Here is an 18,062-nt window from a genome sequence, read left to right on the forward strand (position 1 = left end):
TGAAATATTGTGAAAAAGGGACCTATATTTTTATGTCATTCATGTAAAGTTAATTAAAAAAAGCATCAAGACACTAATTTAAGTCTTTAATGAAGGTATGTGTAATTAAAAGGTACCATCAATTTTTGGTTTAATAGATTAATTATGGTGCTTGCTGTATCAATGAACTAAATAGTAAATTCAGTTACAATCTTTAAATTGGTACAGTGAACCATTTAACTTTATTATTTTAAAGTTAACATCTTTGAATTGAATTTAGAATATGAAAGATTTGATGTAATTGTTATTATTAGAAATTAATTGAATTCCATAATTACATGCAAATTGCATTAGTCAGTATTGTAGAAAAGAAGGTGCAAAAGTATAATAAAATTAGTACAGAAATTAAATCTAAAATTTCTTTTGTTGTTATTAGAAATTAATTGCATTCCATATTTTAATGCAAATAATTGTAATGATATATATATATAAACCCTAAAAAATTAACTTTTTTCATTACTGAATAAAACTGATTTTTTGTTTTTTAATCAATCCATTTTATTTTATTGGTTTAATTAATTTTAATTGAATATTAATTTGATATTAGTTATTTTTATTTTCTTCACTGTAAGATAAATATTAAAAAAGAAAATATATATTATATATAAACATAAAACTATATTAAAAAATTATATATTTTCTTTAAATTCATGTATTTTAATGAATTGTTATCAACAAAAAAATATATTATTTTCAATTTTATAAATTAAATAATTTCTGTAATTAATTATTTTCAAATTTTAATTATTAAGTCCTTTCTCTTTTCTTTGCTCTACATTCCACCTCAATCATTAAATGAGCATCAAAAGAGAGTATAATTGGGTTTTCTTGCTTTCGATTTTGATTAAAACTGATAATGTTTTCCTTCCAGTAAAATAAGTTTCCATTTGTCACCATTACAATAGTGTGAAATTTTTATAAAAAAAGGTAGAGGTACAATAATTTAATTAAAGAAGATCAATCGAATCATTAATAACAAAATTTATAGGGTTAGTAATAATTTTCAATACAATCCCAGATCTTTAAAACTGATCACAAATTATAACGCATGAAGTTAAAAATTTGTGTAACTGGATAAGTTAACTCCAGAAATCAATTTTATTAAGCATCTCTTAACTTTTTTTAAGGAAAATTTAACCAAAAACAAAACTCAGCTTGATAGTGAAATTCAGTCAGCCTAATTTTCCCCACACTCCTGCCGCCTTCAAAATCTCTTCTCTAACCTCGTTTTTAGGATGTTGAACCCATCCACACAAAAGGTGTTGTCGAAACTCCACGATTTCTTTCTGTAAAATCTTTCAAGTAAGTTGCAATTCGACATGGTTAGCATAGTAAAAGACAAAATTTATACTCACGTATTCATAATCAGGCATGGTTTTGTCTTCCCATTTTATCGATCCATCCCAAATTTCCAAGTATTTCAGCACATAGATGCCACAATCATGACTTTACCAAACATTGAAAACATCAACAATATATTATTATCACCAATAATGAATTGAGTTCTCTACATAAATGAACACCAGTGTTGCAAACTACTCACATGTTTTGCTGCCTAGGAACATCAGCGTAAACCAATGTTATTGATGCATTTTCTTTGGTCGAACCAGGATCCATTAATACCAGTAGCTCCTCAAAACGACGTTTCTTTGAATTAAAAAACAGTTGGATTGGTTGGACCAGAGGAATAGTAAGGGAAAACATTTCACAAAAATAATATAATTTTTTCCCAAGGAAAAATAATGTTCAACACTACCGTTGCATCATCCAAGTTCTTCTTGCTGGCTGAGAGTCTATCATGCATCGAATCTAACACATACAGGGTTTTTTCCTTCGGCTCGAGCACATAACAAGACCAATGCTCCTCAAACAAAGTTGGTGCAAAAATCTGAAAGAAGGACAAAAGCAAGACATTGTATTCCACCAACTCCAAAAGTTGTTTGAAAACCACTATAATTTTCATTCTCAAAGCATATAAAGGTGGCACCATACTTACCAATTTGCACTGATAAATTTCATAACCCAGTTTACCCGGTAAGATGAATTGAGATACATCCTCAATAGACCAAGTCTTGTAGCTATCTTCATTAGAAAGATTTAAGTCCCATTTTACCTTATTCTACATAGAAACATCACTGACCGACATGAGTGTTATGCTGACTAGGCATTATAGAACAACAACAGCACTGCAACTCTGTCGTTTATGAACATTAAAGTGAACTACTGACCATAAATTGTGGGCTAAATATATGACGAGTGACAGCCCCATTTGTTGCCTTCTCCTCTTCCATCATTAACTTCCCAGCAGCTAAAATCACCTGAACGTTATATATGTATTTTCAGAGTTTTATGACAAATAACTAGTACCTTAAACTGAGCCTTCTGAATATTCTATACTGACCATATCACTGACCCACCCTTTTGGTTTCATTGAATAGCTATCCTTGCGGTTTAAGTAAACGCCAAACATGCTAACCACGACACTGGGATTTGAATTTATGATCTTTGATATCATTAAAACAAAAGAATCAAAATCAAAATTTATTAAGAAACCTAAGCTTTCTACCTCAATTCCTCATTTGTCTTTGGTCGACGAGTGCAAAAGTTATATAGCTTGATCAGCATAGACCGGGATATTTTGTTCACATCCTGCTTTACATGTTGACTGCTGGAAGAATCCAATGGCAGAGGTAGCTTATTTTTGGAGGCCCTGATAGCTAATTGAATAATACATTATCAAGTCACTAGGATTCGGCTAGAGCAACTGCGGGTTTGAGCAGTTTCCAGCATCTGTTAGGATCAAAGCTCACTCCCAGTGATGGAACTACACAGAAAGGTGGGAATGCAACCACACACCCAGGCATTTTTTTCCTTTAATACTATATATTTGATTTTAATTAAGTCCCCTAAATAGATGAAACCTGCCTTTACTCTTAAAGTCTTAAACTATGCCTTTCCTATTAAAGTCTTATACTGTATAGGAGCAATGATGAGATTTGTTTGGATGAGTTTCTTCATAAGTATTTATAAAAATGAAACAAAAAGTTCAGAAACTAAAATTCTTCATAAATTTTTTTTACATAGTTACCTAATTTCAGTTTATGAAAAAGTTAATTTTTTCCCCTCTTGAATAGAGAAATTCATCCAAACGCGTATTTACTCAATAACAATTTCAAAATATGTAGGATAGAGGAAGAAGGAGATTTTGTCACAACTACCACTGCTTGAAGGTTCAATTGCCTCACTCATCGCGGCTTTCGAGCTGCTATCATCTGTTGCAACAGGGAAGAACAATGATTATGATCATGTTAATGTATTAGGGAGCTAATAGTACAAATTTTTCTACTACCACTTTCAAAAAAAGAAAATTAAGAAAAAAAATGAAATAAACTTTTTCATAAACAAAAAGTTTGGAGAAATTATAAGTTTTTACAAGTTTAATTTTAACTTGGAAAGAAGTTATTTCAAATTTTCTTTTAAGTTTTCCCTAGTATAAATCTTATGCAGAAGCTTATTCAACTACAGTCAAAGCTAGAAAACACGAGTACTGAAATAAAACTTCTAAACTACTATATACAGTATAAAGCAACAATAAAGCATCAAAATCAAAATACTTAGCGTAAGTTTTAACAATTTTGTAATTCAAGTGAGAAAATGAATGGATTGAATTGTGCTTGACTGATAATTGAACAGAGAGTATTAAAACATGCGTAAGAAAACGAAGCTCCTAAAGCTAGTGATGAGTCTAAAGCAAGTAGATAGATAAATTGTGTGTACCTCGGCCTGTGCTCAATGCTTTCTTCCTCTTTCTTCCCATTCTTAACCTTCACTGTTGGGGAAAACAGAAAAAAATTACAATCTGAAAATTAAACAAGGAACACAGATTTAATAATGATGAATTTTGAAAATGAAGCAGAAAGCATGAGGTGATTCATTGTTTTCATGGAAAAAGAAACCGTGAACATCATCGGGAAGTGGAGAACCGAATGAAGCGCAGAAGAGAAAGAGATTTGAGTATTTAGAAATGCAAACCCTAAGACAAAAGGAAATGAAAAATGTGCACAACTTCCCTACCATTGTTTCTTTCTTCTCAGCTTTCCTTTTATAGAATTATGGAACCATCGTTTGCACTGCAATGCCTTAATGCTACTAAATATCAAATCCGTTACATTAGTTCACAAACAAAAATAATGTCATAAAACATCTTTTAAGGTAATGCTCTAATTAATAACTGCCTCCACCAGCAACTCAAAAGTTATCAGATGTTCACTGACAAATTTAACGGACTTTGTTTATTTTTTAATCTCATTTAAATAATAATTTTTTTTTTACTTTAACTATTGTGTCGTTTCCAATTTTACCCAAACTTGTTTAGTGATCGTTCTTTTCGTTTATGAGAAGATGAGGCGTTGAAGATAAGAATTTGAATCGAATAATAAAATTCTGTATATAACTTTATTAAAGAGTGAAATTAATTCTGTATATAACTTTGTTATTTTAGTTTAAATTCGAGTTCTTTAAATTATGCAATATAAATTTATATTTTCGAATTTTCTCTTTAGTAATTCTATATTTTTTTTGACAAAGTTTTACTTAGACGTGATTCTATTAGAAGACTTAACACTTGAATGTGAATTATGCTTTCTTACTGTCTATGAAAATAAGTAGAGTGAAAATAAATAAGAATAATAAAAGTAAATGAGAAATTAAGTAAAAAATGTTGCTTGGATGGATAGAAATAAAAAGAAAAACAAATTATCCATACTTATTTAGAGGAGGACGAGAGTCAGTGTAAATAAATAGTTTTCACACTAATTAATAAATTACATTTTACCAAAAGTTAAAGATTTTTGCTATTATTTTTTTTTCTTAACATTAAATTATTCATTTTTTTAGAATATTTATTTGACTGGATTTCTGGAAGTTGAAGGATCTGTTTTAGAATTAATATTTACTGCGATTATTAAAGACCATTAAATTAAATAATTTATTTTCAAATTTCAAAAGGATTTAATGAAAGTATAGAACTATTTTATAGTTTTAACTCAGTCTAAACTAAGCACTTACCTTATTCAATTTCATCAAATTGGAGTTGTCTCAGTACCTCTCAGTTTAAATATGGTTTAGTTTAGTAGATTTAATTGGTTTCAATTTTAGTCCTGCATATGAAAATTCTTTTAGTTTTCAGTTTTGAAAAAAAGTTGAAATTTTACTAATCAGTGTATAAGGTATAATATTAACCTATTATACCTCCAAGAAACATCTTCAATCCAAAAACAGATGTCACCTATCAAAACCAAAAAATATATATTTAACAGATACCAAAACCAAAATTTTACTTGTTTCTATAGGGACTAAAATCATTAATTTTGAAATTTTGAAAGATAAAGATTTTAAGAAAAAAATCTTCAGAGACAAGAAATGCGCTCATTTTATAGGATTAAACATATTTGAGCTCATTTGTTTTATAAGCACTTCAACTATAATGCTAATAATGTCTACAAAAGGGATGCGAGTGACCACCATTATTCTGTGACCAGATTTCTTCCAATTTTTGCTGTTGAACAATAATGTACAGAACAGATCCAATAGTCGAGTACACAATGACGGTAATACATCTAACCCCACAAAGTAAACGAGGTCCCCACCATAAATGCAGAATAATCACAATACAGTTTCCTATCTACTGTACAGCAATGTCTAACCTCCCAAAAAAAATAGTCTACAAGTTAAGTTTTGTATCAATTTAAACCCTTTCTCTAGCATCTATATGGTGTTCCAATTCCAGGAGATGCATTTGTCACTGCACGAACTCTGTCATTTCTAGTATCTCAAGTGCAGGAGAGAAACATCTCAAGTTGATATGTTACATACAATAAGAACTTCCTCTTTGCAACAAAGTGAGATTTGTGTGAGTTGATTGCTTGATATGGACAAATTGTCAGAAAGTTTAATGTTGTGGCACAAATGGATGAACGAACTCCACAAGCCCGAGCCTGAAGCCATGCAAAATGCATTTTGGTGCCCCATGCAGCCTATTCTCCGTCGCAAGTTATTTACAATGACTCTCTTGTGCTTTGGCTCCTTATTGTATAATTATATTCTCGCAAACAGAACAAACAGATCAGCATCACCAAATGGTATTCTGAGAAACTTCAACAGCTGCTTAGATGATTGGCCCAGGAAAATCATGATGTTATAAACCATTTGGGCGGCTAAGCAAAGATGAGCTGGGGCTGAGATCAAGGGATGGGTTAATCCTAACATGTTCCCCCAGCAGCTGCCGGCCAACACGATCTGCCAAGACTGACTGAAAATCGTGTGGCTCAGCATGAGGATGCCTTGCAAACTGCTTAACCAGAACATCATTTTCACTGGAAACCAGCTCTGATGGAATGTGAGACCCTATTTGCATTCCTCGAAAAATGTCAACAGTTGAGTCATGATGAGCAGGGCCATTGACGTACATACCATTTGAGGACTTAGGGATGCTTCCAAAACCCTCTTGAAAGTAAATTAACTGTTTAGAGTGATTACCAAATGGAATGGCACCACTGCCACCAGCGAGAGGTGTTGATGCCCCAGAAGCAGTCCGAGGGCTGGATATAGGAGAAGGAGACATTCTCCCATTCCTGTGCTGCGGTGATCTTGACCTCAAAAGTGGGCTTCCAATGGGAGAGACGGGGCAAGATATATTCCGTGGAATATGGATTTCACTGGAGACCAATGACACAATTTCAGATTACAATTGACAGTCAGCAGTCTTGTATGGATGTTTCCATGTGTATATGTGTGTGCAGTGTGTGTGGGAGACGGAGAGAGAGAGAGACCTTTCATGGGGATTAATTTTCAAAAATCTTGAAGAATGAACAGAAAGTCTATCTGAATCCAAGGTAGAAAGATTCTTTGCTTGTCCAATTGCCTGAAAATTTATAAAAGACACATTAAATTATTATAATACAATACGATATACAAGAAGAAATAAAATGACATGGGAATATATATGGTTCTGTTGATACGAGAAATTTAGAAAGCTAGTTCATATAAAGACTTTAACCAGATATACTGTAGAGCCTACATCCATATAGAGAAATAGATGCTAAACAAAATTTTATGTTAAAATAATCAATATTGCAATTCTTTAAGATTTCAACAATCCCTTTAACTGGACTCCATCGTTTCACTAAGTCTATAACAAACTCTAGCCTGATCTGACAGAATGAGAATACAATTTATAAACCAAAGAACATCTATTCTGCTCAATTATTGTTTTACAATGTCTTTGAACCATATTTTGTCTCAAGCTACTGTCCCTTCCTTTTCCTTCTGCACCATTCATGCTGCCTCACGAAAACAATTTCCATGGCAACAAACTATTACATAAATCTGTGAGACTTGAATCAATTAGCAACTGCTATGAATTGAGAGCCACAGTTAGTCTAACAGCTGGACTGCCAATCAGCGAGTTAGATCCCCAAATGAAAGAAGAGGGTAAGGAAGAGAAAAGGAGAGAATTGGGGTGGGTCTTCCCGTTTTGGGAGTAGAATTGAGAGGGAGAGTCCAGAGCTCTCAAACAACACTTTGTTTGTAGACAAAAGAGGAATGAAAGGAAAAAAACTAAGTGGGTGTGGGATTAGTCTTTCCCTTCATTTTGAAAAGAAAATGGGATAAAGGGGTTTATTTCATACAACTCTTTCATGAAAAAAAGAAGACAAAAGTACCCTTGTTTGTAATACAAATATTTTCTAATTGAGGATGTTTGTTTCATTTTATGTGAATATCACTTTTAACACAGCCAAACAACTTATAAAATCATCTCACTTTCTTTTCTAAACCAAACATACCATTAGATGTGGGTCAAGAGACAGGTTTCTGTCAATATAACACTCCATTTATTTTCTATATTATGATCCAGTTCTATCACATACATGGAAAAGGAAGTGGTAATATAGATCCTGCAAATACCCCTACATTCTGGACTCAGATTAACAAATTATACATGTTTTTTGCCAAGAGCACGCCTATATAATATACATGCCAAGAGCATTTAAGTCAATCATGAGAATGTAACAGAATGAAAAACAAAAAATCAGCATCACGGTTTCATAAGCAAATGCTTCCAATTTTGTCCTATTGTGTGTAGACAAATAATGCAGTGCAATAATTTGATACACATGCAGCATAACTTGCATCGACAAACAAACAAGCTACCCAGCAATGCTAACGTGTACATACTACACAAATAAAACTGAATTTCAAACAATTTGTTAGAAAATACTGCATATACCAGAGCTTTTGCCCCTTGTGTAGTCCCAGAAACATGGTCCAATGCTTCAGTAACCAGAATAGGTCTTTCCAAAGGTGCAGCAAGTTTTACAAAAGGGTGGTCCAATAATTCACTGGCTGAAGGGCGATCATATGGGTTACGCTGAAGACATTTCCTAACAAAATCTTTTCCTTCATTTGAGAGATGATCAGGGATTGTCGGGAGTTCCTTGCTATTACCAATCTTGAACATGGCAGCAACCTTTTATGATAGCATGCAAATACATCAAGCCATGAGAAGAAATAGTTTAAAAGAGTGTAATGCTAATAATAAAATTACTTCGGTTCTTTGTAAATATAAAATACTTCAAATAATTATTAAAAGCATAAAATAAATTAATATAAGGTCTGATATATTGACATAAGTTACTAACCCCTTCATACTGAAACCAAGGAGGTTTGGTAGTAGCCATTTCCAAAACTGTGCATCCAAGACTCCATATATCTACTGCAAGATTGCATCCATTAGAGTTCTTTATAACCTGAATCATCAGAAAGCAATGATGCTGAGCCACAAAACTAAAACATCATTAATTTAGAATATAAAAAAGAAAAAACAGATCAATAGAAACATTAGAACCTCAGGAGCCATCCAGTAAGGGGTTCCTTTGAATGATAATGGACACGATTGCCCAGTTATCTGCAAATTATGTAAGGCATAAGTAAGGCAGACAGGATAAGTAATGCAATCTTTGAACTATAAAATCGTACAAACCAGATCCATAATTTCAATAGGCATCTCAATTCCATGTTCATATCTAACACCTTTAGCTTAAACACAGATATAATGGAAACCAGATAGTTATTATTGCTAAGCTTACATGTTTTGCCATGCCAAAGTCTGCCAACCTGACCCGCCCAGTTGGATCTACCAGTATATTCGCTCCTTTGATGTCCCTTCACAAATAAATGCAATTTCAGAGATAGATATCAGAACAGCAAAAAATTAAACATTTAAATCACAAATAGATTTAGTTTACCGATGGAGAGTATTTTTAGCATGCAAATAAGCAAGCCCTGACAAAATTTGTTGAGTATAGCTACGAATAACTAGTTCACCAAACTGCCCATATTCTCGAAGAAGTTTGTGTATGGAGCCTCCAGATACATATTCAAGGTATATGTAAAGCTTGTCATCAACCTGTGTAAGGGATAATTCAGAAGCCTCTATAAGGAACCACACTAACAAATACTGCTCAGAAATCTCCACAACTATGTTATCAGATAAACCTCCAGAAACATATATTCTATAACTAAAAATCAAGAATAGCATGCATACATTAGAAATGACAGTCTAGAACAAAAATTAACAATAATCATCATCACTCTTAGAGAGGTAAACATAAGAATCTGAGTGCTAGCATGTATTGTCAGTATGGTTTTGTAAACCAGAAGTGAAGGAGAGAACTTACTGTTTCAGAACCATAATACTGGACAATATTTGGATGCTGTAAACGGCTTAATAAATGAATTTCCTGCCAGTAATTTTTTAATGGATTTTCAATGTCAAATTTAACTCAGAACTAGAAACTAAAAAATTGCACTTACCTGCATGAAATTAACTAGATTTGAAAGGAATCAATTTACCTGCATAAATTGCTTAGCACTTTCCATTGACTTGGGATCATCTGAAAACAGGGTAACCTCCTTCACTGCACACATTTCGCCACTTTCACTGAAAAAGAGAAACATTATAAACAAAGTAAGTCTTATTAAGATGCATATAGAGAAATGAAGGGGGGAAAATAACAAATATGAAATTAAGAACATTTTAACTAAGGTACATACCTATTGAAGCCAAGATAGACATGTCCAAATGAGCCACTACCAAGCAGCTTTCCTTTCTTCCAACGTGAGCCAGAGCCTGGAGTATCTGCTCTAGCTGGACTTCTTGGCATAGACGGAGATGTTGCTGCCGAATTTGAATGAGAGAATGGTGAGGAATTGGAGACTGACAAAGGAGGAAGCGGCAATCGATGAGTCTGCTGTTTTCCATCATCAACCCTTCCTGTCTGTGATTCAATGGGTGTTCCCCCAGCTTTGGGATGAATAGGTGTGACTGCTCCACTCTGAATTCTCGAGCTAGGACCAGGACTAGCCATTCTGGGACTAGGTACTGGAGAATACTCAGGACTACCCCTGCTTGGTTGCCAAAATAAAGGTCCTGACATGTCCCCTCCCATTGAATTATGTCCAGAATTGTGACCTGAACCAGGACTAGAGCACTGTCCAGATCCAACCAAGTTGACCTCTGAATATGGCTTTCCAGACCAAAAAGCAGAATTCAAAACCTGATCTGTGCCAAATGCTCTCAATGGACTTCTGGATGGACTTGACAAGGAACTATCAGGAGCACTGTAGAAGGCACCATGAGGAGGAACCTGAAGATTTGGAACATGGTTGCGTAAAGGCCTACGTTTTGGGGATGTAGAAGATGTATGATTACTTAGAATACTTCCGGGTTTTTTTACTCCTGCTGAATTGAGCTGGGAAACAACAATTGGCTGATCCTTGAGCATCGTGCTTCAGAAACAAGGCAACTTTTGAGTAAAGAAGAATGCATATATATATATATATATATATATCAAGACATTATATGTAACAACAAGCACACATTATAGTTTGAGGAAGCTACCTGGAAGGACTGCCAGCAGCAGCAGTTCTACTCCCAGTCTCACAGTCAGCCACTAGAGGACTTCGATTGTGTGAGTGTGGCTCATCACTGTCAGCAGAGCAATCACTAAAGACTGAAGCTGTGACCATATCTCCATCCAAATCTGCAGGGTTTGGCTTACAACGTATGCATCCAGGTGTTGGGAGAGGAAGAAACAATGATGGCTTGGAGCCTTTTTCCAATCTTGATTTTGATGATATGCTAATTTCAGAATCTACTCGGCCAACACTTGAAGGGTGCAGACCAGGAAGAGGAAGTGGCTGAGCATGAGGTCTTTCAATAAAACTTTGACACCTAGCCACTTTGGAAGGTGAAGGTGATCTTGATTCAGTTGGAGAAGGATCCCCCTTCTCTGAAACTGTGTCATTGCGATGTCTACGGGATCCTCCAGATCTAGTTCTTAGTTTACCTTCGGATGAAATTTTAAATTTCCGGTGCAGTGTGTCAAAAAAGCTTTCCTTATTTGATTTCTTCTTGCTTTCTTTTGATGATGATTTTCCCCACCATGTAAGCATATTTGTCTTTATAAATTGAAATGTGGCAAGCAAACTTCTTAAAAGGATCTCAGTAATAGTTAAAAAATCTATCATTTCACGTCAGCAGACTGAGTTACGAAAGCCATGGTGCAGCCATGAAACCTTTAAAAGTAGAAGAATCACAAACTCCAAAGCAACACCTTTAGAATGAGAGACAGGGATCAGTTATTGAAAAATATTTCAAAACCTGCAGCAGAGAAAAACATGTACTTCAAATAAGTAAAAGATGAAGATACTTTTTAAGTCATAAATTTAAATATTGTATCCAAAGTCTTCAATACATGCATACATATCAATTCTTAATCAATAAGTCTATAACAAGACAATTCAAAGTGATAGAAGAAGCTAACAATTCAATGATTTGTAGTTCATACCACAACTATTAACTAGTAATGAACATTAGTCAGCAAGTATGGTACAAGCCCCAAATACCTGACATATGACAAAGGATAAACTTACTACTAAGCATTTAAATTAAACAATTCAGTTCCATCAAATACTTGGTCTCCAGTTTCCAAGCTCAATTCCCAATAAAATATATATGCGATATATTTAAAACATCAACCTCTAAGTCCATGAAATAGATGAATACAACATGACATCATTAGTCATTACATGTACAGATTCCTTGTATGTAGATTATAAAACTCCCAAAACTTTAATAACTCTTAAAGATAGGATCATTCAAATTCTTCAAAAGCTCAAATTTTGTTATTTTCCAACTTTAAAGCAAAATTCATATATCCTATTCTAACTTACAGGTCTAAAAGAAAGGAGCAATCAAGGATGAAACTCAACAACTTATACCCAGCTCTTAATCAAAACAAACCTATACATGATAATAACTTTTTTGGTGTCTAAAATACCTAGATTCCCCCACGTACCAAGAAAAATATCACAACAAAAATTCCAATTTCCTAATCTCCCCACCTCCCCCCAATTCCACCAAAATTTTCAGGATCCCAGGAAGCACTACCAATCCATTGTCAACACAAGCACCTGAAAACAAAGATCCGCTAAGACATGATTGTGCAAAGCAAACAGCTAAATCGACTAACTTGTTGATCACCAAGTGAAATCAGGAAAAGGGTAACCTAAAATGGTGAAAAGGAGGAGACTTAATCAACTCTGAATTGAAGTGAACTCACTGTGCAAATTTCAGCTCGAATCTGTGTGAGGAAATTCTCTGAAGCGTTCGGAGCTCCGGAAGAGAGACCCACAGAGAGGCAAAATGCGACAAACAGAGAAGGATTTTGCAGTGATTTGTGGTTAAAATATTCGCAATTGAAAGCAAGTGATAGAGATCGCGTAGAGAAGGAGAGAGAAAGTGAGAGAGAGAGAGAGTGAAGAAGAGGTCTCCTCCGTCTCAATCAGTGTTCACAACTGATGATTACTTCATTCTTCTTAATAATAATTAAAAATTATTAGTCCATATAAATATTAATTCTCAATTACCGCGTTTCATTTCAACCCTTTCACACATATTGCAGACTCCATTATTCATTCAAATAACCAATTCACCAAAATTAAAAACTAATTAATTTAATTTTTTAAATATTGTTTTTATTACATGTTAATTTTTTTTAAAAACTATTTATCTACTTCGTTGAGATTAAAGAATAGTTAATTTAGTTTAAAACATTTCATCTATCCTTTATTCATTTTTTTTCTAAAACAATTTCGTATAATAAAACTCAATTATATACTCCATCAACAGTGAACAAAATCAAAACATAACTTCACCCTTAGTTAAACAAAACGTATCTTGTATTAATTATTTTTCCATGAAATACCATCAATAAAGTTATTTCTTAAATTAATAGTTAATTTATCCTATATTAATATTTTTTTCTTAAATTACTTTCTCCAAATAAAATAAAAACTTTATTAATGGTATTTCATGAAAAATAATTAATACAACATACGTTTTAACTAAGGATAAAATTATACATTTAACTTGGACAAGCTTAAACCTTACAACAAATATAGAAAAAAGTAATGATTATTTATAATAATTTATTGAGTTAGATACCAATGTGTTTTTGTTATTAGTTCAAATTTTACATCTTCTAGATACATGAAATAAGAAAACTAAGTTTTATTAGTATTTTTCATTTTACATAATAAATAAAAATTCAGTGTAAACTATATTATATATTATATATATTATAATATTTACATGATAAATTAGCATAAATTATTTTAATATTTTATTTAAATTGAAAATTTATTTGTTACGTAATTTTTTAATTACAAAACATCTAAAATTTAGATTAGTGATGAAAATCAATTTTGAATGAAAGAAAAAAAATATATATTTAACTTTATTTTATTTTATTTTTTAGAAAATATTAATGTTAATTTTAATTTAAAGTCTCTTCTTGTCGATTCAATTTTGAATGTAAATATACGTTGAATTTTTCATGGAAGAAAGTACAATGAATTTGGTTGGGTAATTGTTTGAGAGGAATAAAATGGGGAAAGTTGGCACGTTGCTAATATTTAAAGCCAAAAATATCATGCTTTTATGATTTTAGTTGCCACTTTTTTATATAAAATTATAAAGTTTTGGCTTGAAAGAGAAGACTGATAGTGATACGAATTTTAGAATAATAATAATATTTAATCGTAAGATTGAACCTATGTGAGTATAAAATACAAATGGTAAATAGTTAAGCCTCTTAAGTATATTGATCAAGATCTAAGTCATAGTTATGCATACGAAAAGTATTAGAATATATAAAGTTTTTTTTTTAATCAACAATATGAAGTTTACTTTAATAATCCTTTTCACTTAAAATATAATGTTTAATTATTAAATGTAAAGATCCTTCAGTGCACACCACAATAATATTCGAAACTTCCAAATCATTTTCTATTTGAACAATGAGAAAAAAATAATAAAAAGGATAAAAGCATAAGACGATTATTAATGAAAAATATAATATGCAAATGTCACTTGCAACTTCAAACAAAAAAATAATGATTGTTGTTGGAGATCACATATCAATTAGAGATTAGAGTTTTTCATTATATATAAGTAGGTGTGCAAACCTTAACCTCATGAATCGGTTTTATAGGATTGAGTTAAACTTAAAGTTCACTTTGTAATAATTCTTTTTAAGAGTTAAATATTTTTTTTAATTTAAATTATCCAGGTATTTATAGTATGATAAAAAATAATTATAATTAATTTCTATGTATTTGATATGGTTGTTAGTTTTTTTTAAATTTGTTGCTATTTTAATTGTCGACTAATGTTCACCGTAAATATTTACGATGGATCGATGAAGTAACCTCAAATTGAACCAATTACACGTACATTCCAATCATTTTCATATTACAAATAAATGAATGGTCTAAAGTTTTGACAAATGATTAAAACAATTTTTGTGTTATAGTAATGGACAAAAAAACATGTTTAATATTTGTTTTTATTATAATTAAAAAATAAATGATGCAATGAGACGAAAATATTAAAGATAAGTACTTTTACAAGTTAAATATTTCTTTTTTGTTTGAATCCTTGTTTTTATTATAGTTAAAAAAGTAAATGATGCAATGAGACGAAAATATTAAAGATAAGTACTTTTATAAGTTAAATTTTTCCTTTTTGCTTTTTTATATTACTGACTTAACAATTACATATATTTTTATTTGGATTATATATGTTTTCCGTTCATCTAATTTCACGTAAAATTTAGTTATTAATCTAAATTTGATGTTAAAATATTTTATATTAACTTATTATTATTGTAAATGTTATAATATTATAATATAGTCAATGGATAAAAATTTGTTTGTTATATAATAAAAAATATTAGTAAGTAACATTTCTTCAATAATTTTCTTATTATGCTACCCAAAATGTTTAAAGTTTTCTTAGGACAAAAATCAATTTTGTATTATAATATAAGAATGAAAAACATATTTAATCTTATTGTTTTTAAATTTTAATTTAACATTTAGATAATATTGTGATGTTGACTTTATTTTTTGAGAATAAACTAATACCTAATAGAAATATTAAGTTACATCACAATATTCATTTGTAAATGTACGTATTGTCTATTGAATATTATTTAAATTTTAAAATATACAATATTAGTGGTTATTAAAAATAGTAAAATATGATAAATCACTTTTATTCTTTGTCTTGAATAGAGTATTTTTAAACATATTAAAGTTTCATAAAGTGTATAAATTATACAGATTTTCAGTTAACATTACAAAATTATATTACTATTATTTTTTATTTTTCATTTGGAATATCTGTTTCAGTTAACATTACAAAATTATATTACTATTATTTCTCATTCTCCTATAATCTGAAACAATTACTTTTTTACTCATGAAAAATTAGTGAATTTTAACTTTGATCTAAACTTTTTTTAATTTTATCCTTTAAAAAAAATTATTTCTTTCAAGATAAAAATATTTATATCAAATTTAAAATAACTTTTGAGATACTAAAACCATAGTTTAAACTGAAAACCAAGTATTTTTTAATAATAGTCAGAAGACTTTTCACTTAGTTTCTAACTTCTTTTACCAAGGAAAAAGTTTGTCTAACAGCACTAATTGTATTTGATAAACAAGATTTTTTTCCATGACTTGTAGCATTTTTAAGAAATTACTTCAAATAGTATTTTTTAAAACACTAGCCTCTAGCTTTTTATGTTTATTCCACCCTCATCCTTAAATTATTCATTAAATTTATTTTCCCGTTTAAGATATATTTATATTATATTTTTTTTTAATCTTCTTTCCCTAATAAGATAAAGTCTTTATAGAAATTTTTTATTTTTACATTCTATTACATAAAATATTCACAACAATAAACAATAATCCTTTTTTAATTTGTATATTATACTGTTTATTTTAATCATTATACCCATCACAATATATTTTTTTATATGAAACTTCAAAAATATAATACATGATAACTTTTTATTATTTTTTTAACAATTATATTGATTAACATGACAACGGATGTATCTCTTGTAAAATAGGGAATTAGTCTAATTTTTTTCTATAACTTTTTTTTCTTCTTGAACTTATAATATTTACATTAATTTATTGTTATCAAGTCTTCAAATCAACATGTTAGAAGGTTATTTATGTATATTTCAATTTTTTATTCAATAAACAAAATATTATAATTTCTTAAATTTGTGAAAAGGTTTTGAAGTTCAATTTACCCCTCACTTAAACTTGTCATATTATTTTTTACAATAACTAGGAATCAAGTTGAGAGGGATGTAAAGAAAAAAAAAAGTGGTAAATAATATTCTTATTTATTTTTCTTATCCTCGTGTTCTATATGAAAAAAACAATGAAAGACAACTTGCAACATGATTTCTCCTTGGGAGACCTTTCATGAAAGCAACCATGGAAAATTAAAAGTTAGAACTCAAGACAATTAGACAAATTCTACTGTTTTTGAGGTTTTTGCAACATTCATATCATAGAAAAAAATGGTCAAAATGATAAATGCATCAAATGAAGTATTTTTTTTTGTAATGAAGAGACACTTGCATACCTAAAATTTACTGAAAAATTATTCAAATTGTTTCTTTCTACAATTTGTTGAGAAGAAAAAAGGGTCACTTGTGTATAAATTTACAAAAAAAAAACTCTATCAATAGGCTTTACACATTGTACATAAAGAAGGAAATCAAGTTTTATCATAACACTTTAATAATAAAAAATAACCTAAACTTGATCAACCAATTATGTTTACTACCTTCAAATTGAAAATCTTCTATAGAAAATTAAAATCAAAATGATGATGCTCATGGGTTGTGAATGAAATCAAGGTTAATGACACTGGAAATTGAAAGTTCTTATTTTAGAAAAACCAAAATTGTGGCTAGGGAAATGTAGAAACCATATAAGGGTATTCAAGTGGATAAACTCATTCTAAGGATCCATCAATTGTGATAAAATCATTTGTAACATTAAACAAACACAAATAGAAGATAACCTTCTTTTGGGTTTGTTAATAGAAAGATAACCCTCTTTTGGGTTTGTTTTTAAGTCTTTTCATATTGTTTAATTGTGTTTTGGATATTATTGTGTTAGTTGTAATGTGTTAAGTTGATTTGTGATTGACATTTTTATTATTTGGTGCTATTAGTTTGTTGATTTATGAATTATAGGTTTATGTATTTTTACTTGTGGTGCATTCATCATGCTTTATATGTTATGGACAAGAAATAAAATGTTATGAATAATTAAAATTAAACTTCAACAAAATTATCTACAGTTTTGTAAGTATATAATTTTACCCTTTTTGTTTTAATAATTATATATATATATATATATAATCATTTTAGGCTTACAAACATGATTATTATTTTTTGGTTTAATAATTTTTTAAAAATATTCACCATATATATTACTTACGTTATACAATTTTATAAATATTATAAAAGGTAATAAAATATAATTATTTTATGTACATATATCTATTTATAATTTAATAT

General features: G+C 30.3%; 2 protein-coding genes across 16 annotated transcripts; both read right to left on the reverse strand.

Moving 5' to 3' along the window:
• Positions 1 to 981: 981 nt before the first annotated feature.
• Positions 982 to 4,289, reverse strand: LOC137828382 (putative ubiquitin-like-specific protease 1B). Of its 11 annotated transcripts, none has more exons than XM_068634925.1 (11): positions 4,114 to 4,289; positions 3,817 to 3,868; positions 3,258 to 3,311; positions 2,606 to 2,756; positions 2,441 to 2,510; positions 2,268 to 2,357; positions 2,036 to 2,158; positions 1,796 to 1,927; positions 1,583 to 1,686; positions 1,395 to 1,485; positions 982 to 1,325 (listed from the first exon to the last, which is right to left on the reverse strand). In XM_068634925.1, exons 2-11 carry the CDS (start codon positions 3,854 to 3,856, stop codon positions 1,212 to 1,214), a joined length of 969 nt encoding a protein of 322 aa, XP_068491026.1. In that variant the 5' UTR covers positions 3,857 to 3,868; positions 4,114 to 4,289; the 3' UTR covers positions 982 to 1,211. The 11 variants fall into 11 exon arrangements, with proteins under 11 accessions (XP_068491026.1, XP_068491019.1, XP_090160568.1 ...); XM_068634918.2 differs by having other exon boundaries at positions 2,441 to 2,522; positions 4,114 to 4,252; XM_090304442.1 differs by having other exon boundaries at positions 2,606 to 2,707; positions 4,114 to 4,166.
• A 1,266-nt stretch (positions 4,290 to 5,555) lies between these two features.
• Positions 5,556 to 12,983, reverse strand: LOC137828102 (mitogen-activated protein kinase kinase kinase YODA). Of its 5 annotated transcripts, none has more exons than XM_068634528.1 (13): positions 12,723 to 12,983; positions 12,505 to 12,573; positions 11,000 to 11,761; positions 10,153 to 10,887; positions 9,952 to 10,039; positions 9,777 to 9,839; positions 9,345 to 9,505; positions 9,186 to 9,261; positions 8,945 to 9,004; positions 8,739 to 8,846; positions 8,327 to 8,566; positions 6,870 to 6,961; positions 5,556 to 6,755 (listed from the first exon to the last, which is right to left on the reverse strand). In XM_068634528.1, exons 3-13 carry the CDS (start codon positions 11,626 to 11,628, stop codon positions 6,236 to 6,238), a joined length of 2,772 nt encoding a protein of 923 aa, XP_068490629.1. In that variant the 5' UTR covers positions 11,629 to 11,761; positions 12,505 to 12,573; positions 12,723 to 12,983; the 3' UTR covers positions 5,556 to 6,235. The 5 variants fall into 5 exon arrangements, with proteins under 5 accessions (XP_068490629.1, XP_090160573.1, XP_068490630.1 ...); XM_090304447.1 differs by lacking the exon at positions 12,505 to 12,573 and adding an exon at positions 11,949 to 12,006 and having other exon boundaries at positions 12,723 to 12,955; XM_068634529.1 differs by having other exon boundaries at positions 12,669 to 12,884.
• Between the last annotated feature and the right edge of the window lie 5,079 nt (positions 12,984 to 18,062).

The sequence above is a fragment of the Phaseolus vulgaris genome, chromosome 7, assembly GCF_051622355.1.
Source record: "Phaseolus vulgaris cultivar YP4 chromosome 7, ASM5162235v1, whole genome shotgun sequence".
NCBI classification, from domain to species: domain Eukaryota; kingdom Viridiplantae; phylum Streptophyta; class Magnoliopsida; order Fabales; family Fabaceae; genus Phaseolus; species Phaseolus vulgaris.

Excerpts from the sequence above, each read along its gene's own strand:
- LOC137828102 (XM_068634527.1), bottom strand. The coding sequence starts at position 11,628 with ATGATAGATTTTTTAACTATTACTGAGATCCTTTTAAGAAGTTTGCTT. Across the intron at positions 9,262-9,344 it reads GCTAAAAATACTCTCCATCG|GGACATCAAAGGAGCGAATA; the intron begins GTAAACTAAATC and ends TTATTTGTGAAG. Across the intron at positions 8,567-8,738 it reads CTTGGTTTCAGTATGAAGGG|GTTGCTGCCATGTTCAAGAT; the intron begins GTTAGTAACTTA and ends CTATCATAAAAG.
- LOC137828382 (XM_068634918.2), bottom strand. The coding sequence starts at position 3,856 with ATGGGAAGAAAGAGGAAGAAAGCATTGAGCACAGGCCGAG. Across the intron at positions 2,523-2,605 it reads AAGACAAATGAGGAATTGAG|TGTCGTGGTTAGCATGTTTG; the intron begins GTAGAAAGCTTA and ends TTCAAATCCCAG. Across the intron at positions 1,326-1,394 it reads CCATGCCTGATTATGAATAC|AAAGAAATCGTGGAGTTTCG; the intron begins GTGAGTATAAAT and ends AAGATTTTACAG.